Source organism: Tachyglossus aculeatus, chromosome 20 (assembly GCF_015852505.1).
Source record: "Tachyglossus aculeatus isolate mTacAcu1 chromosome 20, mTacAcu1.pri, whole genome shotgun sequence".
NCBI classification, from domain to species: domain Eukaryota; kingdom Metazoa; phylum Chordata; class Mammalia; order Monotremata; family Tachyglossidae; genus Tachyglossus; species Tachyglossus aculeatus.
The window spans coordinates 15342790-15369678 of record NC_052085.1 but is presented as its reverse complement, the minus strand read 5'-3'; the positions used below and the strand labels follow the sequence as shown (position 1 = coordinate 15369678).

At 48.1% G+C, this 26889-nt stretch overlaps 3 protein-coding genes across 4 annotated transcripts in view; 2 read left to right on the top strand and 1 right to left on the bottom strand.

Moving 5' to 3' along the window:
• Nucleotides 1-3308, top strand: part of TBC1D8 (TBC1 domain family member 8) — a 77015-nt gene extending 73707 nt beyond the window's left edge. For both annotated transcript variants that reach the window (XM_038761757.1, XM_038761756.1), the window contains exon 20: nucleotides 2450-3308. In XM_038761757.1, the coding sequence (XP_038617685.1) occupies nucleotides 2450-2914 (465 nt within the window). In that variant the 3' untranslated portion in view covers nucleotides 2915-3308. The remainder of the gene's footprint in view (nucleotides 1-2449) is intronic.
• Nucleotides 3309-9532: 6224 nt separating this feature from the next.
• Nucleotides 9533-14436, top strand: RPL31 (ribosomal protein L31). Its single transcript, XM_038761909.1, has 5 exons — nucleotides 9533-9591; nucleotides 9788-9894; nucleotides 12980-13105; nucleotides 13667-13779; nucleotides 14364-14436. Exons 2-5 carry the CDS (start codon nucleotides 9788-9790, stop codon nucleotides 14393-14395), a joined length of 378 nt encoding a protein of 125 aa, XP_038617837.1. The 5' UTR covers nucleotides 9533-9591; the 3' UTR covers nucleotides 14396-14436.
• A 1191-nt stretch (nucleotides 14437-15627) lies between these two features.
• On the bottom strand, nucleotides 15628-17633 carry LOC119941269 (vegetative cell wall protein gp1-like). Its single transcript, XM_038761650.1, has 3 exons — nucleotides 17511-17633; nucleotides 16936-17419; nucleotides 15628-15815 (listed from the first exon to the last, which is right to left on the bottom strand). The coding sequence occupies exons 1-3, from the start codon at nucleotides 17631-17633 to the stop codon at nucleotides 15628-15630; spliced, it is 795 nt and encodes a 264-aa protein (XP_038617578.1).
• Nucleotides 17634-26889: the final 9256 nt, after the last annotated feature.

The following is a 26889-nucleotide window of genomic DNA, read 5'->3' as shown; positions in this document are numbered from 1 at the left end:
CATATCTATTCTATTTATTTTATTTTGTTAGTATGTTTGGTTTTGTTCTCTGTCTCCCCCTTTTAGACTGTGAGCCCACTGTTGGGTAGGGACTGTCTCTAGATGTTGCCAATTTGTACTTCCCAAGCGCTTAGTACAGTGCTCTGCACATAGTTAGCGCTCAATAAATACGATTGATGATGATGATATATGTATATATGTTTGTACATATTTATTACTCTATTTTACTTGTACATATCTATTCTGTTTATTTTATTTTGTTAGTATGTTTGGTTTTGTTCTCTGTCTCCCCCTTTTAGACTGTGAGCCCACTGTTGGGTAGGGACTGTCTCTAGATGTTGCCAATTTGTACTTCCCAAGCGCTTAGTACAGTGCTCTGCACATAGTTAGCGCTCAATAAATAACGATTGATGATGATGATGACGATGATTCAGTACACAATCCTGCTTTCTAACAGCTAGAAACCAAGCTCGCACCTGATGACGCCTTGCTTGGTGCTCTCGGCAAGCCCACTCTGCTCTCTGGTAGCGGGCGAGATGACAGTCAGCCAGTCAGTCGGACTTATTGAGCGCTTACTGTGGGCCCAGCCCCGTCCTGAGCGACTGGGAGGCTTGGTAGACATATTCCATGCCCGCAAATTTAGAGCCTAGAGAGGAAAACAGACTCACAGTCTTAATCCCCATTTTACAGATGAGGAAACTGAGGCACAGAAGGTCCCACAACAGACGAGCGGTAGAGCTGGAATTAAAACCCAGAATCAAAAACACAAGTCAAAAAATTTGGGACTCTCAGGCCTCCTCACCTGCCTAGTCCTTTGTCGTGGAGAGGGCACATCCTAAACACCACCTTGGCACGTAGTGAGCGCTTAACAAATACCAACAGCATCCTCAGTCATTCATTCAATTGTATTTATTGAGCGCTTACTGTGTGCAGAGCACTGTACTAAGCGCTTGGGAACTACAAGTTGGCAACATATTGCAACTACATATTGCAATATTACATATTGCAACTACAAGTTGGCAACATATCTCCCCCTTTTAGACTGTGAGCCCACTGTTGGGTAGGGACTGTCTCTATATGTTGCCAATTTGGACTTCCCAAGTGCTTAGTACAGTGCTGTGCACACAGTAAGCGCTCAATAAATACGATTGATGATGATGAACATATAGGGACCGTCCCTACCCAACAGCGGGCTCACAATCTAGAAGGGGGAGCCAGACAGCAAAACAAAACATGTGGGCAGGGGTCATCAGAATAAATAGAAATAAAGCTAGATGCACATCATTAACAAAATAAATAGAACAGTAAATACGTACAAGTAAAATAGAGTAATAAATCTGTACAAACAAATATACAGGTGCTGTGGGGAGGGGAAGGAGGTAGGGCGGGACGGGATGGGAAGGAGGAGGGGAAAAAGGGGGCTCAGTCTGGGAAGGCCTCCGGGAGGAGGTGAGCTCTCCCTCCATGTGAGGGAATCTGATGGATGATACTCATGTGGGAATTCAGTGAAAAAGCCAGAGCCCCCCGCCCATCTTGCTGGTAATCTTAAACATCAGGGCTATCCGGTAGCCGACACGGACGCTTATCAGAAGCCCACAGCTCCTCCGAGACCGGAAAGTAGGTTACCAGACTCGTTCCACGGCAGCTCAAAGAAGTGCTGTTCGTAACCACTCCACACTACCCCAAAGCCAGGGGAGAAAAGCCACCCTTGGGAACTTGCGTGGCGCTTACCAAATAGCCTTACAGCCTTCCCAAGACCCTGGGCAAGTTTTGCCGGAGCAGAACAGACACGGCCCCACGTGTACCAATCTTGGTGTTTTCTGTGAGAGTTTAAACCCTGTGGCCCGAGTTCCATTCTAGCCTTACCGCATCATCATCATCAATCGTATTTATTGAGCGCTTACTATGTACAGAGCACTGTACTAAGCGCTTGGGAAGTACAAATTGGCAACGTATAGAGACAGTCCCTACCCAACAGTGGGCTCACAGTCTAAAAGGGGGAGACAGAGAACAAAACCAAACATACTAACAAAATAAAATAAATAGAATAGATATGTACAAGTAAAATAAATGAGTAATAAATATGTACAAACATATATACATATATTCAGGTGCTGTGGGGAAGGGAAGGAGGTAAGAAGGGGGGGATGGAGAGGGGGACGAGGGGGAGAGGAAGGAAGGGGCTCAGTCTGGAGAGTCCGCAGAAGGGAGTGTACGCAAACCTATTCTTTCCTGGCAGTCGGCTCCCTGTGTCCTTTTGAATGGTTGAAATAGGCCTTTCCCGATTTCCAGATTAAGGAGAGACCGCAGGAGGTCATCATCATCATCATCAATCGTATTTATTGAGCGCTTACTATGTGCAGAGCACAGGTCACTGAATTGCAAGACCTTTCGAGCGGATGATTCTCTCCGCGGCTGCTAAGCTGACCTTCATTTCTGTGTTTTCTAGAGAGAGTTCATCCAATTCTGCAAAACTTTATACAGCATGTTCCACGAAGACCCGGAGGAAAATGACTTATACCAAGCCATCGCCACGGTCACCACCCTGCTGCTACAGATTGGGGAGGTGGGGCAGAGCAGCAGGAGCTCGGGAAGTAATTCGGAAGACTTTCCGGAGGACCCGCAGGCCGAAAGCTCCGCCGGAGCTTCTGAACGGGACTCTGTGTTCGTCGAGTCAACTAGGAACCCCCAGAAGGACTCCCCCTCGCTCGGATTAGCCGAAGGGGACTGGTCTGTCTCTCTCGAACACATCCTGGCGTCGCTCTTGACGGAACAGTCACTGGTCAACTTCTTTGAAAAGCCAGTGGACATCAAACCCAAACTGGAGAGTGCCAAGTTAAACCAGTACGGTCTCAAAGCCGCTGAGCTGAGCCGCCACAGTCAAACCGAAGCCCTCAAGCTGAGTACGTCTTGATTCCAACAATTTTCTGAGTTGCATCGGCAAGCTACGCCGATGCTCACTGATGGAAAAAAAAAGCTTCATGAAATTAGTCTGCGAGCTGTAAAAGCAGCACTCTATCCTCTCCTGGTTTTCTTTCAACACTGAAAAAACTATGGGGGGATGCTGTCCACTGAGGGGGGAAACGAGAGGATAAAAGGGGCAGCTCTTGGGAGGAAAGGACTGAATTTTCAGGTTGGTCCTTTACGTTTGCAGCTGTATGATTGGCTTTTTTTTTTGCACTAATACTTGTTTCAATGCTGGTAATTGAAACCGTTTTAATATTTGGTCATATTTGATTTCTACGTCTTGCAGAAAGTTTGGGTTCCCGGACTGTGCTTTTGCTGGTCCCAACAAAGTTTTCTAAATATTTCTGCATCGACCTGGTCTTCATTTTAAACCCAACTCCTGGAGCATTTCCCCAGACATTCCGGGCTTCCCACTGTGCACTCCACTCTGATTTTCGATTACGATTACATTGATGAGTAGGTCAGCCTCCGGGGCAGGCAACTATCGAGAAAGGGCTAAAAGGAAATACGTCACAACCAGAGTTTGGGTCACCCAAGAATTGTGCCCGTTGTTTTCAACAATAATTCATGCCACGTGCCGTCCGCCACCTTGGGTGAAATTCGAGTTCATAGCGCCCTAGTACCGCGTAATCTGATTCTAGTAAGGTATTTAAAGGCTTAAACTTGGTTCCCTTGGCAATGTAATGATTTGTTTTAGACTTGAAGCAGCTGTCACGGTTTCCTCAACCCTCCATCAGAACCTAGAACCGAAATAAGTGTTGGAGCGAAAACGACTGGTCTTTTGAGAGCCGAGAGGATGCGCGAGGCGGAATGGGTGGGAAGTTCCGTACAGTGGGAGCAATGCCGATAAAATAGCCGGCAAGGAAAAGAAACGGCACGGCCTAGGGAGGAGAGCGTGGGCTTGGGTGCCAGAAAACCTGTGCCCTAATCTCAGTTCTGCCACTTATCTGCTGTGTGACCTTGGGCGAGTCACTTCTACCTTTTCTGCGTCTGTTTCCTCATCTGTAAAATAGGGATCAAGACTGAGAGCCCCATGTGAGGCACAGATATGCTTGTAACTACCCCGGCGCTTAGTACAGGGGCGGGCATGTCGCACGAATTTAATAAATGCCATTAAAAAAAAAATTAATCCGGGGGCCCGGAGCTTGGTGCTTGTGTGTAGGGCCGACCCAAGCTTAACAAGCCTCCCCAGCACTTAGAACAGCGCTTTGCACATAAGAATAATAATAATAATAATAATGGCATTTATTAAGCGTTTACTATATGCAAAGCAGTGCTGTAAGCGCTGGGGAGGCTTCAAGGTGATGAGGTTGTCCCACGGGGGGCTCACAGTCTTCATCCCCATTTTCCAGACGAGGTAACTGAGGCCCAGAGAACTGAAGTGACTTGCCCAAAGTCCCACAGCTGACCACTGGTGGAGCAGGAATTTGAACCCATGACCTCTGACTCCAAAGCCCAGGCTCTTTCCACTAAGCCACGCTGCTTCCCTATAGTAAGTGCTTAATAAATGCCATCATTATTATTATTATCATAACAGATAGATATGTACATATATAATTGTCAGCTGTGTGACTTTGGGCAAGTCACTTAAGCGCTTAGTACAGTGCTGTGCACACAGTAAGCGCTCAATAAATACAACTGAATGAATGAATGAACTTCTCTGTGCCTCAGTTCCCTCATCTGGAAAATGGGGATGAAGACTGAGCCCCCCGTGGGACAACCTGATCACCTTGTAACCTCCCCAGCGCTTAGAACAGTGCTTTGCACTTAGTAAGTGTTTAATAAACGCCATTATTATTATTATTATAACATAAATATGTAGGGCCGGGCCTGGGCATCGAAACTGGAGCCCTCCTGACAGCTCCGGAGAAGCAGCGTGGCTCAGTGGAAAGAGCCCGGGCTTCGGAGTCAGAGGTCATGGGTTCAAATCCTGGCTCCACCAATTGTCAGCTGTGTGACTTTGGGCAAGTCACTTCACTTCTCTGGGCCTCAGTTCCCTGATCTGGAAAATGGGGGTGAAGACTGCGAGCCCCCACGTGGGACAACCTGATAACCTTGTATTCATTCATTCATTCAATCGTATTTATTGAGCGCTTACTGTGTGCGGAGCACTGTACTAAGCGCTTGGGAAGCACAAGCTGGCAACATATAGAGACAGTCCCTACCCAACAGTGGGTTCACAGTCTAGAAGGGGGAGACAAACAACAAAACAAAACATATTAACAAAATAAAATAAATAGAATAGTAAATATGTACAAAGATACATACATATGTACATATATACAGATATGTACCTCATCTGTAAAATGGGGATTAAGACTGTGAGCCCCACATGGGACAACCTGATCACCTTGTAACTTTCCCAGCGCTTAGAACAGTGCTTTGCATGTAGTAAGCACTTAATAAATGCCATTATTCTAATCATAATTATATATGTAACTGCCCCAGCACTTAGAACAGTGCTTTGCACATAGTAAGTGCTTAATAAATGCCATTATTATAATCATTATAATTATATATGTAACCTCCCCAGCGCTTAGAACAGTGCTTTGCACATAGTAAGCGCTTAATAAATGCCATTACAATTATATATAATAGTAATAGAAAAGTGCTTTGCACATAGTAAGTGCTTAATAAATGCCATTATGATATTATAATAATATATAATAGCAATAGAACAGTGCTTTGCACATAGTAAGCGCTTAATAAATGCCATTATTACAATTATATATAATAGTAATAGAACAGTGCTTTGCACATAGTAAGTGCTTAATAAATGCCATTCTTATAATTATATATAACAGTAATAGAACAGTGCTTTGCACATAGTAAGTGCTTAATAAATGCCATTATTACAATTATATATAATAGTAATAAAACAGTGCTTTGCACATAGTAAGCGCTTAATAAATGCCATTATTATAATTATAATTATATATAATAATAGAACAGTGCTTTGCATATAGTAAGTGCTTAATAAATGCCATTATTACAATTGTATATAATAGTAATAGAACAGTGCTTTGCACATAGTAAGCGCTTAATAAATGCCATTATTATAATAATATATAATAGTAATAGAACAGTGCTTTGCACATAGCATTTAATGCCATTATTATAATTATAACCGTAATAGAACAGTGCGTTGCACATAGTAAGCTCTTAATAAATGCCATTATTACAATTATATATAACAGTAATAGAACAGTGCTTTGCACATAGTAAGCGCTTAATAAATGCCATTCTTATAATTATATATAACAGTAATAGAACAGTGCTTTGCACATAGTAAGCGCTTAATAAATGCCATTATTATAATTATATATAACAGTAATAGAACAGTGCTTTGCACATAGTAAGTGCTTAATAAATGCCATTATTATAATTATATATAATAATAGAACAGTGCTTTGCACATAGTAAGCGCTTAATCAATGCATTATAATCATTATAATTATACATGTAACCTCCCCTGCGCTTAGGACAGTGCTTTGCACATAGTAAGTGCTTAATAAATGCCATTCTTATAATTATATATAACAATAATAGAACAGTGCTTTGCACATAGTAAGTGCTTAATAAATGCCATTATTATAATCATATATGATAGTAATGGAACAGTGCTTTGTACATTGTAAGCGCTTAATAAATGCCATTATCATAATTATATATAATAGTAATAGAATAGTGGTTTGCACATAGTAAGTGCTTAATAAATGCCCTTATTACAATTATATGTAATAGTAATAGAACAGTGCTTTGCACATAGTAAGCTCTTAATAAATGCCATTATTACAATTATATATAACAGTAATAGAACAGTGCTTTGCACATAGTAAGCGCTTAATAAATGCCATTATTACAATCGTATATAATAGTAATAGAACAGTGCTTTGCACATAGTAAGCACTTAATGCCATTATTATAATTATAACTAACAGAACAGTGCTTTGCACATAGTAAGCGCTTAATAAATGCCATTCTTATAATTATATAGAACAGTAACAGAACAGTGGTCTGCACATAGTAAGCGCTTAATAAATGCCATTATTACAATCATATATAATAGTAACAGAACAGTGCTTTGCACATAGTAAGCGCTTAATGCCATTATTATAATTACAACTAATAGAACAGTGCTTTGCACATAGTAAGCGCTTAATAAATGCCATTCTTATAATTATATAGAACAGTAATAGAACAGTGCTTTGCACATAGTAAGTGCTTAATAAATGCCATTATTATAATTATATATAACAGTAATAGAACAGTGCTTTGCACATAGTAAGTGCTTAATAAATGCCATTATTATAATTATATATAATAATAGAACAGTGCTTTGCACATAGTAAGCGCTTAATCAATGCATTATAATCATTATAATTATACATGTAACCTCCCCTGCGCTTAGGACAGTGCTTTGCACATAGTAAGTGCTTAATAAATGCCATTCTTATAATTATATATAACAATAATAGAACAGTGCTTTGCACATAGTAAGCGCTTAATAAATGCCATTATTATAATCATATATGATAGTAATGGAACAGTGCTTTGTACATTGTAAGCGCTTAATAAATGCCATTATCATAATTATATATAATAGTAATAGAATAGTGGTTTGCACATAGTAAGTGCTTAATAAATGCCCTTATTACAATTATATGTAATAGTAATAGAACAGTGCTTTGCACATAGTAAGCTCTTAATAAATGCCATTATTACAATTATATATAACAGTAATAGAACAGTGCTTTGCACATAGTAAGCGCTTAATAAATGCCATTATTACAATCGTATATAATAGTAATAGAACAGTGCTTTGCACATAGTAAGCACTTAATGCCATTATTATAATTATAACTAACAGAACAGTGCTTTGCACATAGTAAGCGCTTAAATGCCATTCTTATAATTATATAGAACAGTAACAGAACAGTGGTCTGCACATAGTAAGCGCTTAATAAATGCCATTATTACAATCATATATAATAGTAACAGAACAGTGCTTTGCACATAGTAAGCGCTTAATGCCATTATTATAATTACAACTAATAGAACAGTGCTTTGCACATAGTAAGCGCTTAATAAATGCCATTCTTATAATTATATAGAACAGTAATAGAACAGTGCTTTGCACATAGTAAGTGCTTAATAAATGCCATTATTACAATCATAGATAATAGTAACAGAACAGTGCTTTGCACATAGTAAGCGCTTAATGCCATTATTCTAATTATAATAGAACAGTGCTTTGCACATAGTAAGCGCTTAAGTGCCATTATTACAATTATATAGAACAGTGCTTCGCACACAGTAAGCGCTTAATAAATGCCATTCTTATAATTCTATATAACTAATAGAACAGTGCTTTGCGCATAGTAAGCGCTTAATGCCATTATTCTAATTATAATAGAACAGTGCTTTGCACATAGTAAGCGCTTAAGTGCCATTATTACAATGATATAGAACAGTGCTTCGCACACAGTAAGCGCTTAATAAATGCCATTCTTATAATTCTATATAACTAATAGAACAGTGCTTTGCACATAGTAAGCGCTTAATGCCATTATTCTAATTATAATAGAACAGTGCTTTGCATAGTAAGCGCTTAATAAGTGCCATTATTACAATGATATAGAACAGTGCTTCGCACATAGTAAGCGCTTAATAAATGCCATTCTTATAATTCTATATAACTAATAGAACAGTGCTTTGCGCATAGTAAGCGCTTAATGCCATTATTCTAATTATAATAGAACAGTGCTTTGCATAGTAAGCGCTTAATAAGTGCCATTATTACAATGATATAGAACAGTGCTTCGCACACAGTAAGCGCTTAATAAATGCCATTCTTATAATTCTATATAACTAATAGAACAGTGCTTTGCGCATAGTAAGCGCTTAATGCCATTATTCTAATTATAATAGAACAGTGCTTTGCATAGTAAGCGCTTAATAAGTGCCATTATTACAATGATATAGAACAGTGCTTCGCACATAGTAAGCGCTTAATAAATGCCATTCTTATAGTTCTATATAACTAACAGAACAGTGCTCTGCGCATAGGAAGCGCTTAATAAATGCCATTCTTATAATTCTATAGAACTAACAGAACAGTGCTTTGCGCATAGGAAGCGCTTAATAAATGCCATTCTTATAATTCTATAGAACTAATAGAACAGTGCTTTGCACATAGTAAGCGCTTAATAAATGCCATTATTACAATCATATATAATAGTAATAGAACAGTGCTTAATAAATGCCATTCTTATAATTCTATATAACAGCAATAGAACAGTGCTTTCGGTGCTTTGCACCTAGTAAGCGCTTAATAAATGCCATTATTATAATTACATCTGATAGTAACAGAACAGCGCTTTGCACATAGTAAGAGCTTAATGAGTTCCATTTTTATTTATCCTTATTATTATTGTTATTATTATTTTTGCTCCGGCCGCTCAGGCGCCTCAGCGACCAGGCCGCGCGGGGGCGGAAGTGACGTCACGCCGCGCGCGCCGCTCCCTACGCCGCTCCCTGGGGGGCGGGGCTTGCGCCGGAAGTTCCTTCCGCGCCTCGGTGACGTACTTCCGGTCCTTTGCGCTCTGGGCCCGGAGAGAGGAGGTGGGTGATGGGGATGGCGGGCGGCGGTGCCGGGGACCATCCGCGTCCATCCTCCTCGGGGAGGGCGGCCGGAGGCCCGCGGGGCTGCTCCGGGGAGAGGCCCGGGGGTCCGCCGCCCGATGGCGGGGGGGGGACGGCCGGGGGGACGGCGGGGCGTAGCGTGACGCGGCGGTGATGGGGCTCTGTCCCCGCCTAGATGGCTCCAGCCAAGAAGGGCGGCGAGAAGAAGAAGGGCCGCTCCGCCATCAACGAGGTGGTGACGCGGGAGTACACCATCAACATCCACAAGCGCATCCACGGAGTGTGAGTAAGGCCCACCGCCTCCCAGAAGCCTTCCCTCTGGGAGCCCACTGTTGGGTAGGGACCGTCACTATATGTTGCCATCTTGTACTTCCCAAGCGCTTAGTACAGTGCTCTGCACACAGTAAGCGCCCAATCAATCAATCAGTCGTATGTATTGAGCGCTTACTGTGTGCACAGCACTGTACTAAGCGCTTGGGAAGTACAAGTTGGCAACAGGTGATCAGGTTGTCCCACGGGGGGGCTCACAGTCTTCGTCCCCATTTTCCAGATGAGGTCATTGAGGCCCAGAGAAGTGAAGTGACTTGCCCAAAGTCACCCAGCTGACAATTGGCGGACCCGGGATTTGAACCCATGACCTCTGACTCCAAAGCCTGCTGCCCAGCTCCTCCCAGAGGCCTTCCCACATTGACCCCCCCCCCCCGCCTCGCCCTGACTTCCTCTACCCCCACCGCCAGCACTCATGAACCTCTCTGACATTTTAATAATAGTGATGGTATTAAGCGCTTTACTACGGGCCAAGCACTGTTCTAAGCACTGGGATAGACCCGAGGTGATCAGGTTGTCCCACGTGGGGCTCACAATGAGGTAACTGAGGCCCAGAGAATAATAATGGTGTTTGTTATGCGCTTGCTATGTGCAAAGTACTGTTCTAAGCACTGGGCAGGTTACAAGGCTGTCCCATGTGGGGGCTCACAGTTTTAATCCCCATTTTACAGATGAGGCAACTGAGGCACAGGGAAGTGAAGGGACTTGTCCAAGGTCACACAGCTGACAATTGGCGGAGCCGGGATTTGAACTCATGATCTCTGACTCCAAAGCCCGGGCTCTTTCCACTGAGCCACACTGCCCAGCTCCTCCCAGAGGCCTTCCCAGATTCGTCTCCCACTCCTTTGTGCCTCGCCCTGCCTTAATGATAAATGATTTGTTCATTTGTTAATGATTTGTTAATGATAATCATTTGTTCAGGGCCGCTTCAAACAATGGTATTCATTGAGCACTTACTGAGCCCTGAATCAAGCACTTGGGAGAGTGCAGTTCACCAGGTGATAGACACCGTCCCTGCCCACAGGGAGCTTACAAGTTCAGTGGAGGGGACAAGGATTAAAATGATATACAAAAGTGCTGTGGGGCTGGGAAGAGGAGGGGAACAAAGGGAGCAGGGTGATGCAGAAGGGAGTGGGAGAAAAGGAAAATGGGGCTGTGCCTTCCATAATAATAATCGTATTTTTTTAAGCTCTTACTATGTGCCAAGCACTGTTCTGAGCGCTGGGGTAGATCCAAGCTAATCAGGTTGTCCCACGTGGGGCTCACAGTCGTTATCCCCATTTTACAGATGGGGTAACTGGGGTGCAGAGAAGTTAAGCAACTTGTCCACACAGCAGAGCCGGGATCAGAATCCATGTCCTCCGACTCCCAAAGCGTGTGTTCTGTCCACTAAGTCACGCTGCTTTTCATAAGGCTTTGAAGGTGGGGAGCGTCATTGTCGGATTTGAGGAGGCCTGGGATTGGCGGTACATCGAGGTACATTAATCCTCTCAGGTACATTGAGAGGATTAGCATTAGAGGAGTGAAATGTGCGGGCGGGGTTGTTGTAGAGTAGCCAGGTGAGGTAGGAGGTGGGCGGGCAACCGCTGGAGGCTTTTGGGGAGTAGGGAGACATGAGCTCAACGTTTCGGGAGCGAAATGATCCGGGCAGCGGAGTGAAGTACCTTTTAGACTGTGAGCCCACTGTTGGGTAGGGACTGTCTCTATGTGTTGCCAATTTGTACTTCCCAAGCGCTTAGTACAGTTCTGTGCACATAGTAAGCGCTCAATAAATACGATTGATTGATTGATGGATTGAAGTACCGGCTGGAGTGGAGAGAGGCAGGAGGCTGATACAGTAATCCAGGAAAGCTAGGATAAGTGATTGGATTCATGTGGTCGCAGTTCGGATGGAGACGAAAGGGTGGGTTCACTGTGGCCACGCTTCCTGAGCCCAGAGGTTAGTCCGAGTTCCACCCTCCCAGAGATGTGCTCTGTTTCAGCTCTTCAGAGGGATCGATTCAAGGAATATTTTCCTGACCGCCGTACCTTTTTCGTGTTGTGCTGAAACGGTATGGATTCTGATCCCGGCTCCGCCACTTGTCTGCTGTGTGACCTTGGGCAAGTCGCTTAATTTCTCTGCACCCCAGTTACCTCATCTGTAAAATGGGGATAACGACTGTGAGCCCCATGTGGGACAACCTGATTAGCTTGGATCAATCAATCATATTTATTGAGCGCTTACTATGTGCAGAGCACTGTACTAAGCGCTTGGGAAGTACAAATTGGCAACATATAGAGACAGTCCCTACCCAGCATTGGGCTCACAGTCTAAAAGGGGGAGACAGAGAAAAAAAAAAAAAAGCTTGGATCTACCCCAGCGCTTAGAACAGTGCTTGGCACATAGAGCTTAAAAAAATACGATTATTATTATTATTGAAGGCACAGCCCCATTTTCCTTTTCTCCCACTCCCTTCTGCATCACCCTGCTCCCTTTGTTCCCCACCTCTTCCCAGCCCCACAGCACTTTTGTATACCGCTTGGACACCTTTTTATGTGGAAGTACTGTCGACTAACAGTAACCAATTACTATTTTGCTTTGAAAGATTTCACACGAGGTTTCTTGGTGCGTAGCTCTTTAGTTGCTCTGGCCCTCTGAAAACCACCCATCGGGGAGTTAAAATGAAGCCGGAAACTCTGGGGTGGAACTGTGCTGTGATCTCTACTTTTAGTGTGACGACCTGATTAAAGAGGCTCCTCAGTGTCTACTTTTCGTCCTGCCGAGTTTGAGCCCTGAAACGCCTCATTTTGCAAGGACATTTTGGACAGTAGAGTACAGTTTTCTCTGGCCCCAGTTGTCATTGTTCAAAGTGTCCTTTTGGGGTGCGTCTGCCTTAGGAAATGCCAACTTGTGTTGGCAACTTGTACTTCCCAAGCGCGTAGTACAATGCTCTGCACACAGTAAGCGCTCAATAAATATGATTGATGATGATGATGATGAAATGATCCAGCTCCAAGGGAGCGCTTACTCAGAAATGCCTTTCTCTTGTAAAATACCCAGGGGCTTCAAGAAAAGGGCTCCCCGCGCCCTCAAGGAGATCCGTAAATTTGCCATGAAGGAGATGGGAACTCCCGACGTACGCATCGACACCAGGCTGAACAAGGCTGTCTGGGCCAAAGGAATAAGGTGAGTTTGTAGGTGGACTCTGAGGAAACAGGACCCTGCCTCGCGACTGGCTGTAATGGGGGTGTCCCCCACTGTTCCTTCTGCCCCGCAGGACTTCTCTAGTTCTATTTCCCACCCAGCCCCTACCAGGAACGTGTTTTAGCCCTGAGGATTTGCCGTTCACCCCCACCCCCGGCTTCCTAAGCATTCAGGTAGCAGAGAAACAGTGTGGCCTAGTAGAAAAAGCACAAGCTTGAAAGACAGGACTTGGGTCCTGATCCGGCCTCGGTTACCTTATCTGTAAAAATAGGGGTTAAGACTGAGCCCCATGTGGGACGGGAACTGGGTCGAACCTGATGGCCATCTCTCTACCTCAGTGCTTAATAAGGTGCCTGGCGCACGGCAAGCGCTTAACAGATACCATAAGAAGAAAACCATGGGGGGTTTTATGGCTTGTGTTTGTTAATGGTGTTTGTTCAGCGCTTCCTACGCGGCAAGCCTGGGACTAGAATAGATGGGGGTCTGTGAGCCGGCAGCCGGACATCTCCTTTGCCAATCACCGTCTGAAACTTTTGCGCTTAGGAACGTCCCCTACCGCATGCGGGTGCGTCTGTCCAGGAAGCGCAATGAAGACGAAGACTCTCCCAACAAGCTGTACACGCTGGTCACCTACGTACCCGTCACCACCTTCAAAAGTGAGTAGGCTCACGGGGCGGCCGCCTTCGGTGTTTCCGTGTCTCCTTCCCCTTTAGCCGGCGTCCCCGGGAGGCAGGCAACTATTGTAATTTTCTGAGAGGACTCCGCTAGGCCGAACAGAGACCTCCTCTTTAGCTGTGTTAGAACAGAGCATGTTTGACTTCCAAGTCACAAGGCAGCATGTGTTCCCGTTGCCCGCTGTTGAGCGCGCCGGGCTCTGTGGTCCTGGCACATCGGGTGGCATCCGTGTTCCCATCTTGCCTACCTACCTGTTAGCCGTCATTCAGTCGGTCGTATTTATTGAGCGGTTACCGTGTGCGGGGCACTGTACTAAGCGCTCGGGAGAGTACATCTGAGTCGGTAGACACGTTCACTGCCCACAGCAAGCTTAAAATCTAGCCATGCGCCTGGACCTTTTTGAGGAGTCTGTTAGGCTATAAACCTTTTAGCGGGGTCTGAACGTGTTTGACCGCATATTTCCACCTATTTGAGCCTGACGCGTGGAATCACCAGGACCTGGGGCGAAAGCTGTGCTTCTTGACCATTCTTTAGTTGAAACCTGTTTCTCTGTTTTGTTTTTCAGACCTGCAGACGGTCAATGTGGATGAAAACTAATCAAGGTTGTGTTCCCCCTAATAAAGTCTGAAAAGGCCTCAGGCTGCTGTCTGTACGTTACTGGTTAGCGGGTGGATTTTGACTACCGCACTCTTATGTTAGATTAACATTGTGGCCATCTGTCTTGGGGCTGTGGCCCAAAGAGCGAATAGGTGATGTTTTCAGAGAATTGGTTACCTGCCAAACCCTGACCGAGAGACAGACATATGTACATAAGTATTGTGAGGCTGAGGGAGGGGTGAATACAGGGAATAAATCCAAGTGCAAAGGTGATTCAGGAGGGAGTGGCGGGAAGGTCTCTTGAAAGGAGATGTCTTGGGTAAGGTTTTTACAGTGGAGAGAGTAATTGTAAGATATTAACGAGGATGACTCGGGCCAGAGGCGGGATGTAGGCAAGAGGTTGCTATTAGAGGAGGAAAATGCTTGCTAGGTTGTAGTAGAGCTGTGAGGTAGGGAAGGGGGAGAGGGAATGGTGATTGAGTGCTTTAAAGTCAATGGTAAGGAGTTTCTGTTGGATGGGCAACCGCTGGAGGTTCTTGAGTGGGGAATCAGGGACTGAACGTTAAACTGCAGAAAATGATCTGGGCAGCAGAATGAAATACGGTCTAGAGTGGGGAGAGACAGGAGGCTGATGATCAAAGCAGGATAGGATAAATGTTTGGATTACCATGGTAGCAGTTTGGAAGGAGTGGAAAGGGTGGATTGGTGGCCGAATTGTACTTTCCAAGCGCTTAGTCCAGTGCTGCACACAGTAAGTGCTCAATAAATGTGATTGAATGAATGAATGAAAGGATTTTAGTAATGTGAAGGTTGAACTGGATTTTGTGACAGATTGAATATTTGGGTTTAAGGAGTGTGGCCTAACGGATAGAGCACAGACCTGAGAGTCAGAGGGACCTGGGTTCTAGTCCCGACTCTGCCTCTTTTTTGCTTATTAGCTCCCCCTCATTGTTATTGTTATTAATTCTGTAAAATGGGAATTAAAACCGTGAAACCCCCCCCCCCCCCCCCCCCGGGACAACCTGATAACCTTGTAAACGCTTAGCGCTTAGAACAGCACTTAGAATAGTAAGCCCTTAACAAATATCATCATTATTATTTTTATTATCAGTAATGAACACGCAGAGGGAGGGAGAGAGACGGATGGCTCGGTTATCCGGTTACCCGAGGGGTGTGTGTGTAAGAAAGGGGCGTGGCCTAAGGAGTGGGCGGGGCATGGGCTGCTCTCTGGCTCAGGATTGGCCCGAGCCCTCGGGGCGGGGCAGCGCTCTGGCCCGGGATTGGCCCTCGCCCGACACCTGCGGAGGCGGGGCCTGGGAAAGGGGCGGGTCCCGGGGTAGAGTGGGCGGGGCCTGGGTTGCGCTCTGGCTCGGGATTGGCCCTCGCCCGAACCCTCGGGGGGGCTGGGAAAGGGGCGGGGCTACGGGGAGAGTGGGAGGGGCCGGGACTGCGCTCTGGCTCGGGATTGGCCCATCATCATCATCATCAATCGTATTTATTGAGCGCTTACTGTGTGCAGAGCACTGTACTAAACGCTTGGGAAGTACAAGTTGGCAACATATAGAGACAGTCCCTACCCAACAGTGGGTTCACAGTCTAAAAGGGGGAGACAGAGAACAAAACCAAACATACTAATAAAATAAATAGAATAGATATGTACAAGTAAAATAAATAAATAAGGAGAGTAACAAATATGTACAAACATATATACATATATACAGGTGCTGTGGGGAAGGGAAGGAGGTAAGATGGGGGGGATGGAGAGGGGGACGAGGGGGAGAGGAAGGAAGGGGCTCAGTCTGGGAAGGCCTCCTGGAGGAGGTGAGCTCTCAGCAGGGCCTTGAAGGGAGGAAGAGAGCTAGCTTGGCGGATGGGCAGAGGGAGCAGGGCATTCCAGGCCCGGGGGATGACGTGGGCCGGGGGTCGATGGCGGGACAGGCGAGAGCGAGGTACAGTGAGGAGATTAGTGGTGGAGGAGCGGAGGGTGTGGGCTGGGCAGTAGAAGGAGAGAAGGGAGGTGAGGTAGGAGGGGGCGAGGTGATGGACAGCCTTGAAGCCCAGGGTGAGGAGTTTCTGCCCGATGCGCAGGTTGATTGGTAGCCACTGGAGATTTTTGAGGAGGGGAGTAACATGCCCTGAGCGTTTCTGGACAAAGACAATCCGGGCAGCAGCATGAAGTATGGATCGAAGTGGGGAGAGACACGAGGATGGGAGATCAGAGAGAAGGCTGATGCAGTAGTCCAGACGGGCTAGGATGAGAGCTTGAACGAGCAGGGCAGCGGTGTGGATGGAGAGGAAAGGGCGGATCTTGGCAATGTTGCGGAGCTGAGACCGGCAGGTTTTGGTGACGGCTTGGATGCGAGGGGTGAACGAGAGAGCGGAGTCGAGGATGACGCCCAGATCGCGGGCTTGTGAGACGGGAAGGATGGTAGTGCCGTCAACAGAGATGGGAAAGTCAGGGAGAGGGCAGGGTTTGGGAGGGAAGACAAGGAATTCAGTCTTGGGCGGGTCTTTGGGGCGGTGGGCGGAGCGGGGCCTGCCTTCTGGCTCGGGATTGGCCCTCGCCCGAAACCTCCTGGGGCGGGGCCTGGGAAAGGGGCGGGTTCCGGGGGGAGTGGGCGGGGCTTTAGGAGCGGTGGGCGGGGCCGGGGCCTGAACCCTCGGGGGGCGTGGCTCCGGGGAGAGGTGGGCGGGAGCGGGGCTGCGCTCCGGCTCGGGATTGGCCGTGGCCTGAACCCTCGGGGGGCGTGGCTCCTGGGGGAGTGGGCGGGGCCGGGGCTGCGCTGCGGCTCGGGATTGGCCGTGGCCTGAACCCTCAGGGGGGCGGGGGGGCTGGGAAGGGGGCGGGGCCATGGAGCGGACGGGGCTTTGGGAGCGGTGGGCGGGGCCGGGGCTGCGCTGCGGCTCGGGATTGGCCGTGGCCTGAACATTCAGGGAGGCGTGGCTCCGGGGCGAGTGGGCGGGCCCGGGGCTGCGCTGCGGCTCGGGATTGGCCGTGGCCTGAGCCCTCAGGGGGGCGGGGGGCTGGGAAAGGGGTGGGGCCCATGGAGTGGGCGGGGCTTTGGGAGCGGTGGGCGGGGCCGGGGCTGCGCTCCGGCTCGGGATTGGCCATGGCCTGAACATTCAGGGAGGCGTGGCTCCGGGGCGAGTGGGCGGGGTCGGGGCTGCGCTGCGGCTCGGGATAGGCCGTGGCCTGAATCCCCAGGGGGGCTGAGGGCTGGGAAGGGGTGGGGCCCATGGAGTGGGCGGGGCTTTGGGAGCGGTGGGCGGGGCCGGGGCTGCGCTCCGGCTCGGGATTGGCCATGGCCTGAACATTCAGGGAGGCGTGGCTCCGGGGCGAGTGGGCGGGGTCGGGGCTGCGCTGCGGCTCGGGATAGGCCGTGGCCTGAACCCTCGGGGGGCGTGGCTCCGGGGCGAGTGGGCGGGGTCGGGGCTGCGCTGCGGCTCGGGATTGGCCGTTCCCGAAGCCAGTTGGGGGGCGGGAGGGAGGGAGGGAGGGAGGGGGTCCTCCGGCCTCCCCGCCCGGCGGGCGTCAAAGCCGCGCCTGCCCGCGCAACGTGCGGACGTGCGTCCGTCCGTCCTCTCGTCTGTCGGTGGCGGCGGGGATGTGCACGCCCTCCGGACGGGCCGGGCCGGCCCCCAGCCCGGCGGGGGAAAGGAGCGGCTGCCACCGCGCCGCCCCCGGGCCCCCGGACCTCGGGCCCCCGGCCCCCGGCCCCCCGGCCCCCGGGCCCGCCCTGCTCCGCTGCCCGCGCTGCAGCCGCCTGCTCCGCCGGCCCGTCCCCCTGCCGTGCGGGCACACCCTCTGCGGGGCCTGCGCCCCCCCCGGGCGGGACCCCCCCGGGCGGGACCCCCCCGGCGCCGCCTCCCCCTCCCCCTCCGGGCCCGCCCCCCGCCTCAACGTGATGCTGGGCGGCCTGCTGGACCGCCGGAGGGGCGCCCAACGACGGGACACCCGCACCCACACCCACCGCCGCCGCCTCCGTGAGTCCGCCCCGGGGACCCCGGGGACGGGAGGGGACCGGACGGACGGACGGACGGACAGACAGAGGGATGGGGAGGGGGCTGTGAGCCCGCCGTCGGGTAGGGACCGTCTCTAGATGTTGCCAACTTGGGCTGCCCAAGCGCTTAGTCCAGTGCTCTGCACACGGTAAGCGCCCAATAAATACGGTTGAAGGAAGGAATGATGGGGGGAAGGGTCTGCATCGCTGTAGGGGGGCGTGGGGAGGGGCCTGCGTTGGGTTGTGTGTGTGTGGGGGGTCTACATCGGGGGGTGGGCTGGGGGGAGGGAGGGTCTGCATCGAGGGGGAGGTGTGTGTGGGGGGGTCTGCATCGGTGTGTTGGGGGAGGAGGGGTCTGCATCCCGACTCCGCCGCATGTCTGCTGTGTGATCTTGGGCAAGTCACTTCTCTGGGCCTCAGTTACCTCATCTGTAAAATGGGGATTGAGACTGGGAGCCCCACGTGGGACAACCTGATCACCCTGTATCCTCCCCAGCGCTTAGAACGGTGCTTTGCACATAGTAAGCGCTTAATAAATGCCAATTATTATTATTATTATTACATCGGTGTGGGGGGGAAGGGGTCTGCATCGGTGTGGGGGGGGGGAGAGGTCTGCATCGGTGCGTGTGTGTATGGGGAGGGGTCTGCATCGGTGGGGGGGGGGTGGTCTGCATCAGTGTGTGTGTGTGGGGAGGAGTCTGCATCGGCCTGTTCATTCATTCATTCAATCGTATTTATTGAGCGCTTACTGTGTGCAGAGCACTGGACTAAGCGCTTGGGAAGTCCAAGTCGGTAACATCTAGAGAGACGGTCCCTACCCAGCATCGGGCTCACAGTCTTAGGAGTCGTGAAGGACCTGGGTACTAAAACCCCGCACCCCCAACTGTCTGCTCTGTGACCTTGGGCAAGGCACTTCACTTCTCTGGGCCTCAGTTACCCCATCTGCGAAATGGGGATTAAGACTGCGAGCCCCATATGGGACAGGGGCTGGGAGGGGTCTGCATCGGGGTGTGTGTGTGTGTGTTGGGGGATCCACATCGGTGTGTGGGGAGGAGAGGGTCTACATGAGTGTAGGGAGGGGTCTGCTTTGTGTGTGTGTGTGTGTGTGTGTGTGTGTGTCCGGGCGGCCCCCCCAACCCCCCCGGCGGCTGCTGTGACCAACACGGGGCTTGTGGGGAGAAGGGGCGCCCACCCTGTGCCCAGCGTTGTGCCAGGCGCCGGGCGGAGAGCCCCGTGCAGAAGTGAAGAAGCAGCGTGGCTCAGTGGAAAGAGCCCGGGCTTTGGAGTCAGAGATCATGGGTTCAAATCCCAGCTCCGCCAACGGTCAGATGAGTGACTTTGGGCAAGTCACTTCACTTCTCTGGGCCTCAGTTACCTCATCTGTAAAATGGAGATTGAGACTGTGAGCCCCCCGTGGGACAACCTGATCACCTTGTAACCTCCCCAGCGCTTAGAACAGTGCTTTGCACATAGTATGCGCTTAATAAATGTCATCATTATCATCAAGTCCTGCTGGGGAGGGGGCACAGCATGGCCTGCCACAAACACCTCCGACCCCTCCGGTCATCCAGGCCTCTCCACCAAGCCCGTCCTCTGTGCGGACCGCTCTGCTCAGTGCTTAGCACTCCCCTGGCACCGTCTTCTGCCCCCGCTGGGGTCCACGTTGTCCTCTTCCTCTTCTCTCTCTCTCGGCTGCCGTTTGAAGGAGGGTGCCCATCTCACCTACTTTGGAAACAAGGACGGAAAATGCCCAAATGCCCCACCTCGGGCCCTCCGTGGGCAGCCAGAGGGCACAAAGACCACCCCCCACCCCAAGCAGATTGGCCTTAACCGTATTTTCCTTTCTTATGCTATTTGTTCATTCATTCAGTTGCATTTATTGAGCACTTACTGCGTGCCAAGCACTGTACTAAACTCTTGGGAGAGAACACGATAACAAAATTACCACGTGCCAGGCCCTGTACTAAGCGCTGGGGCAATGATAATGATAATGATGATGATGATGTCACTTGTTAAGCGCTTATCATCATCAGTCGTATTTATTGAGCGCTTACTGTGTGCAGAGCACTGTACTAAGCGCTTGGGAAGTACACATTGGCAACATATAGAGACAGTCCCTACCCAACAGTGGGCTCATAATCTAAAAGGGGGAGACAAAACCAAACATACTAACAAAATAAAATAAATAGAATAGATATGTACAAGTGCCAAGCACCGGGGTAGAATCAAATTAATCAGGTAGGACGCCGCCCCACATGGGGCTCACACTCTTCCAGATGAGGGAACTGAGGCACGGAAAAGTGAAGTGATTTGCCCAGAGCAGACGAGTGGCGGAGCCGGGATTAGAACTCAGGTCCTGCCGGTTCCCAGGCCCGGGCTCTAGCCATTGAGCCACGCCGCTAAATCGTGCCCTCTTCTTCTCCCTGCCTCAGGTGACCTTTGAGCATCCCATCTGTGGTGGAAATCTAGCAACCAGCGATTCTTTACGTTTTTAGGTAGAAAGCAATCCTATAATAATAATAATAATAATAATAATGATGATGGCATTTATTAAGCGCTTACTATGTGCAAAGCACCGTTCTTGAATACTGTCCCCTGCCCCTAACCTTGTGAAGAAGGTGTCTACCCCTTCCCGCTTTGTTAAACAGCCTTTTAAAGTGCTTCCAAACTTCTCCGAGTGGCATTTGGGTTTGGTTTTTTTTCTTATTTGACCTTTTAAGATCCTAATCTGCTGGCAGTTGGAATTAGGTGCTGGTTTCCTCCCTGAATCCCATTTTCGATTGAATGATTTATAATGACAGTAGATGTCACTTCGTGGTTTACCAAGGCACACTTAAGGTGGAACCCTTCTCTTTCCAGGTCTGAATTTGACAGCTATGGTTTATATGGTCTTTCAAATCTTATCCTTTTATTTTTTTTTTTTTTGAGTCATTAACTCATGAGTAAGGTTTTTCAGTCTCCGGAAAAACTCACGCACTTTAGCACAGTGGAAAGATCTCCACCTAAAATTAGAAATCTTTAAGGTCGGTGTTTTTGTGGGGGGTTTTCTTTTCGTTTAAATTGGATGTGATTGGCCGTCACTCCTCTTGATGTGAATTTATGGTTCTGAATCGATCTGCCTGAAAGTGTTACCGAAATGGGAAATACTAAGTTAACAGGATACAGTTCACAGATTGTCGTCCGTCTGCAACATCAGTTTTCATTGTGACTTGCCTCTGTTGCTTATTAGTCTTGTCAGCAGTTTCATTTGGGAGAGGGGGGACATATACGTTATTCCTTCATTTTTGCCCTATTTTGGAGAGAGTGCTAAATAAAGGCTGTTACAGAGGACTGTTGCTTTTTTTTTTCCCCCAACAGTAGGGCGCCCCGGCTCATTTTTATGCACTGACTCATTTTTTTGAGATTAAATAAAGTAGGCTCCGTGTACAGCCCTAATGATGATGGTGTATATATGTACATATGTTTGTACATATTTATTACTCTATTTATTCATTTTGCTTGTACATATCTATTCTATTTATTTTATTTTGTTAGTATGTTTGGTTTTGTTCTCTGTCTCCCCCTTTTAGACTGTGAGCCCACTGTTGGGTAGGGACTGTCTCTATGTGTTGCCAATTTGTACTCCCCAAGCGCTTAGTACAGTTCTCTGCACATAGTAAGCGCTCAATAAATACGATTGATTGGTTGATTGATTGATGGTGTGTATTAAGTGCTTCCTACGCACCAGATACTGTGCTAGAGTCAAGAGAATCAAACAGACGCATGGTGTGGTTGTAAAGGCAGAGGACCTAGGTTCTAATCCGGGCTGTGCCACATAATCGTAATAATAATGGTGGTATTTGTTAAGCACTTATGCGCCAAGCACTGGGTAGGTAATAATAATAATAATAATGGCATTTATTAAGCGCTTACTATGTGCAAAGCACTGTTCTAAGCTCTGGGGAGGTTACAAGGCGATCAGGTTGTCTCTTGTGGGGCTCACAGTCTTAATCCCCATTTTGCAGATGAGGTAATTGAGGCATGGGGAAAGTTAAGTGACTTGCCCAAAGTCACACAGCTGACAATTGGCGGAGCCGGGATTAGAACCCATGACCTCTGACTCCAAAGCCCGGGCTCTTTCCACTGAGCCACGCTGCTTCTCTACAAGCTAATCAGAAGAAGAAGCAGCGTGGCTCAGTGGAAAGAGCCCGGGCTTTGGAGTCAGAGGTCGTGGGTTCAAATCCCGGCTCCGCCACTTAATAATAATAATAATAATAATAATGGCATTTATTAAGCGCTTACTATGTGCAAAGCACTGTTCTAAGCGCTTGTCAGCTGTGTGACTTTGGGCAAGTCACTTCACTTCTCTGGGCCTCAGTGACCTCATCTGTAAAATGGGGATGAAGACTGTGAGCCCCACGTGGGACAACCTGATTACCTTGTATCTACCCCAGCGCTTAGAACAGCGCTTTGCATATAGTAAGCGCTTAACAAATACCAACATTATTATTATTATTAATCAGGTCAGAACAGACCCTGTCTTGCCTAGGGCTTACAATCTAAGGAGGAGGAAGGATGGGGATGTGGATGGGGGTCTGGGGATCTGTCGTGAGAAGCAGCGTGGCCTAGTGGAAGGAGCACAGTCAGAAGACCCGGGTTCAAGTCCTGACTCTGACAGTTGCCTGCTGTGTGACTTTGGGCAAGTCTCTTAACTTCTCTGTGCCTCTGTTTCCTCAACTGTCAAATGGGGATTCAAAACCCGTTCTCCCTCCTGCTTTGGCCCTGAGCCCCATGTGGGTCAGGGACCGCGTTCGACCCAATTAACTAGGATGGCACCCCAGCGCGTAGAACCGCGCTTGACACACAGTAAGCGCTTAACAAATACCACGAGTCAGTCACTGATATTGAATTTCCCAGTTTTACAGATGAGGAAACTGAGGCACCGAGAATTTAAGTGACTTGCCCGAGGTCACACAGCAGGCAACTGTCAGAGCCAGGATTAGAACCCAGGTCTTCTGACTTCTAGCCCTGTCCTCCTTCCACGAAGCCACGCTGCTTTGCAGAACAGATCCCCAAGGACACTCATCCACACGTGCACCTCTGCCCACACATTCACCAGAGGCCCAGACCTCGTTCACAAGGACACTCACATAGGTACATACACGCATATACACATGTGGGCAAGGCCTCGGCATCGGGTTCATGCGTGCACACTCACCGGAGGCCCATGCAGTGCACACCACAGGCGTGCGCATGGGGGGCAGAGCTCCTACTGTTTTCTGGCAGAGGGTCGGCAACTCTCGCTGTCACGCTTGCCTACGGAAAGGCTTTGGTCAAGACACTTTCTTCTCCGTGCCACGGTTTCCCCATCTGTAAAATGGGGATTAAATACCAGTCCTTCCTCTCCCTTAGACGGGGAGCAGCCCCGGGACTCTGTCCAGCCTATCTCACATCTACCCCAGTGCTTAGTACAGTGCTTGGCACCTGCTAAAAGCTTAATGAGTACCCCGTTGAGGATGGTTACCCAAGGCTCACGATTTTAGAGGGAGGGAGAAGCCACCTTGAAACCCAGAGCCCCAGCAACAGAGAGGCTCAGGGCTGCTAGCAAGAGGTAGGTTGGTTTTGATTTTTTCCTCTTGGTGGGGTGGAGGGTTTAAACTGCCCCGGGCATCGGGGAGCCCCCCCCAGGGGTCCCTGTGCCCTGATTTTGTAGGGTCAGCAGACCGTGTGGGGCCTAGATCCAGCCTGCTCACTGCTCCTTCCTCTCCCCCTCGTCCCCCTCTCCAACCCCCCATCTTACCTCCTTCCCTTCCCCACAGCACCTGTATATATGTATATATGGTTGTACATATTTATTACTCTATTTATTTATTTATTTATTTATTTATTTATTTTACTTGTACATATCTATCCTATTTATTTTATTTGTTGGTATGTTTGGTTTCGTTCTCTGTCTCCCCCTTTTAGACTGTGAGCCCACTGTTGGGTAGGGACCGTCTCTATGTGTTGCCAATTTGTACTTCCCAAGCGCTTAGTACAGTGCTCTGCACATAGTAAGCGCTCAATAAATACGATTGATGATGATGATGATGGCAGAGCCAGGATTAGAACCCACGTCTTCTGATTCCCAAGCCCGTTCTCATTCCGCTGAGCTACACTGCAAAGAAATTACAGGTGGGTACATAAATTACAGATACGTTCATAATACATAATATTATACATAATGTACTTCGAGAGTGCTAAGTGAGTTAGGTGGGTCGTTTTATTCTTGCCTCTTTTCGAAGGTGGATAAACGAAGACTGGAGTTTACGCCTTGCCTAAAATTATAAAGTGGGTTGGCTACGGAGCTGGGAATAGAAACCTAATTTGTTTGCCTCCCTGTCTGGTGCCTCCAAAAACAGTCCTGATTGAGCTGTTTCTCTGACCGTGGTGAGGTTTACTTGACTTTTACCTTAATTGCTCATTGAAAGTAGACCCTCTTTCTCTCTTATGATTACATGGTAATGAGAGGAGCTGATAGTGCATTGACTTTGGTAGAAAGTGGCTACCCTTTATTGGGAGTTGCCTCAAGTTTCTGAGACTCAGGTTTCACTGCCACATGACAGTCGTTATTGTTTTCTGTTTTTCCGTCCATTTTGACCCGTGGTTCTGGGCCTCGCAGCACTTATGTCCATATCTGTAATTTATTTATTTGTTTTTACTGATGCTTGTCTCCCCCCCAAGACTATAAGCTCGCTGAGGGCAGGAAATTTGTCTGCCTATTGTTCTCAGTCCCAGAGAAGTGAAGTGACTTGACCAAGGTCACACAGTAGACAAGTGGCAGAACTGGGATTAGAACCCATGACTTTGCACAAAGTCAATACGATTGAACGTGATTATTCTCAGAAAGCTTCACAGAAAATAGGTTCCTCCCCTGTCCATTTTCGTCCCCTTGTTGTTCTTGAACTTTGTGTCAATAGGATGTCCAGCTTTGGTTCGGAAATGCACTTTTCCTAGTAAAAGGAGAAGCAGCGTGGCCTAGTGTTTAGAGCACAGACCTGGGAGCCAGAAGGATCTGGGTTCTAATCTCAGCTCCATCACTTTTCTGCTGTGTGACCTTGGGTAAGCCACTTCACTTCTCTGGGCATCAGTTACCTCATCTGGAAAATGGGGATGAAGACTGCAAACCCCACATGGGACATGGACCCTGTCCAATGTGATTAGCTCATATCTACCCAGGTGCTTAGTACAGTGCCTGGCACATAGTATGCACTTAATACTATATAAAAAAAAATCAGTCAATGGTTTGTGTTTTTTTTGAGCGCTTACTGTGTGCAGAGCATTTTACTAAGTGCTTGGAAGATTACAATACAGCAGAGTTGGTAGACACCTTCCTTGCCCACAGTGGTTCATTTTTCTCCCAGGTCCACCTGTGTCAAGGACTGTACTGAGCACTGGGGTTATGTAAGATAATCACATTTATTGAATGCTTTCTGTGTGCAAAGCAATGTACTAAGTCGTTGGGAGAGTTCAATAAAGCAGAGTTTTACCTTAAAACAGAGCAATTACCTTAATTGCTCATTGAAAGTAGACCCTCTTTCTCTCTTATGATTAACTGGTAATCAGAGGAGCTGATAGTGCATTGACTTTGGTAGAAAGTGGCTACCCTTTATTGGGAGTTGACTCAGGTTTCACTGCCACGGGACAGTCCTTATTGTTTTCTGTTTTTCCGTCCATTTTGACCAGTGGTTCCCTGCCCACAATAAGCTTACAGCCTAGAGGAGTTTATAGTCTGGAAGACTGTAATCAGGTTAGCAGACAGTCCCTGTCCCACAGGGGGCTCCCAGTCCAAAAAGGAGGGATTAAGATTTAATGCTCATTTAACAGGTGAGCTAACCGAGGCATAAAGAAGTGAAGTGATCTGTGAAGCAGAAAAGTGGCATAGCCGGAGTTAGAACCCAGGTCCTCTGACTCTCAGGCTCGTGCTCTTTTCACTAATAATAATAATAATAATAATAATAATGATGGCATTTATTAAGCGCTTACTATGTGCAAAGCACTGTTCTAAGCGCTGGGCACTGCTCTAAGCGCTGGGCACTGTTCTAATCACTAGGCCATGCTGCTTCCAAAATGGGAAAAACAAAACCTTGTGGGTCCCTGCCCTCTTACGTCATTTTTTTAAAATGGTATTTGTTAAGCCCTTACTAGGTGCCAGTCACTGTACTAAGCACTGAGGCACGTACAAGCTAATCAGGTTGGACACAGTCCGTGTCCTCCGTGGGGCTAGTGGTCTTAATCTCCATTTTACAGATGAGGGAACTAAGGCCCAGCTCTCTTCCTCCCTTCAAGGCCCTACTGAGAGCTCACCTCCTCCAGGAGGCCTTCCCAGACTGAGCCCCTTCCCTCCTCTCCCCCTCGTCCCCCTCTCCATCCCCCCAATCTTACCTCCTTCCCTTCCCCACAGCACCTGTATATATGTATATATGTTTGTACATATTTATTACTCTATTTATTTATTTATTTTACTTGTACATA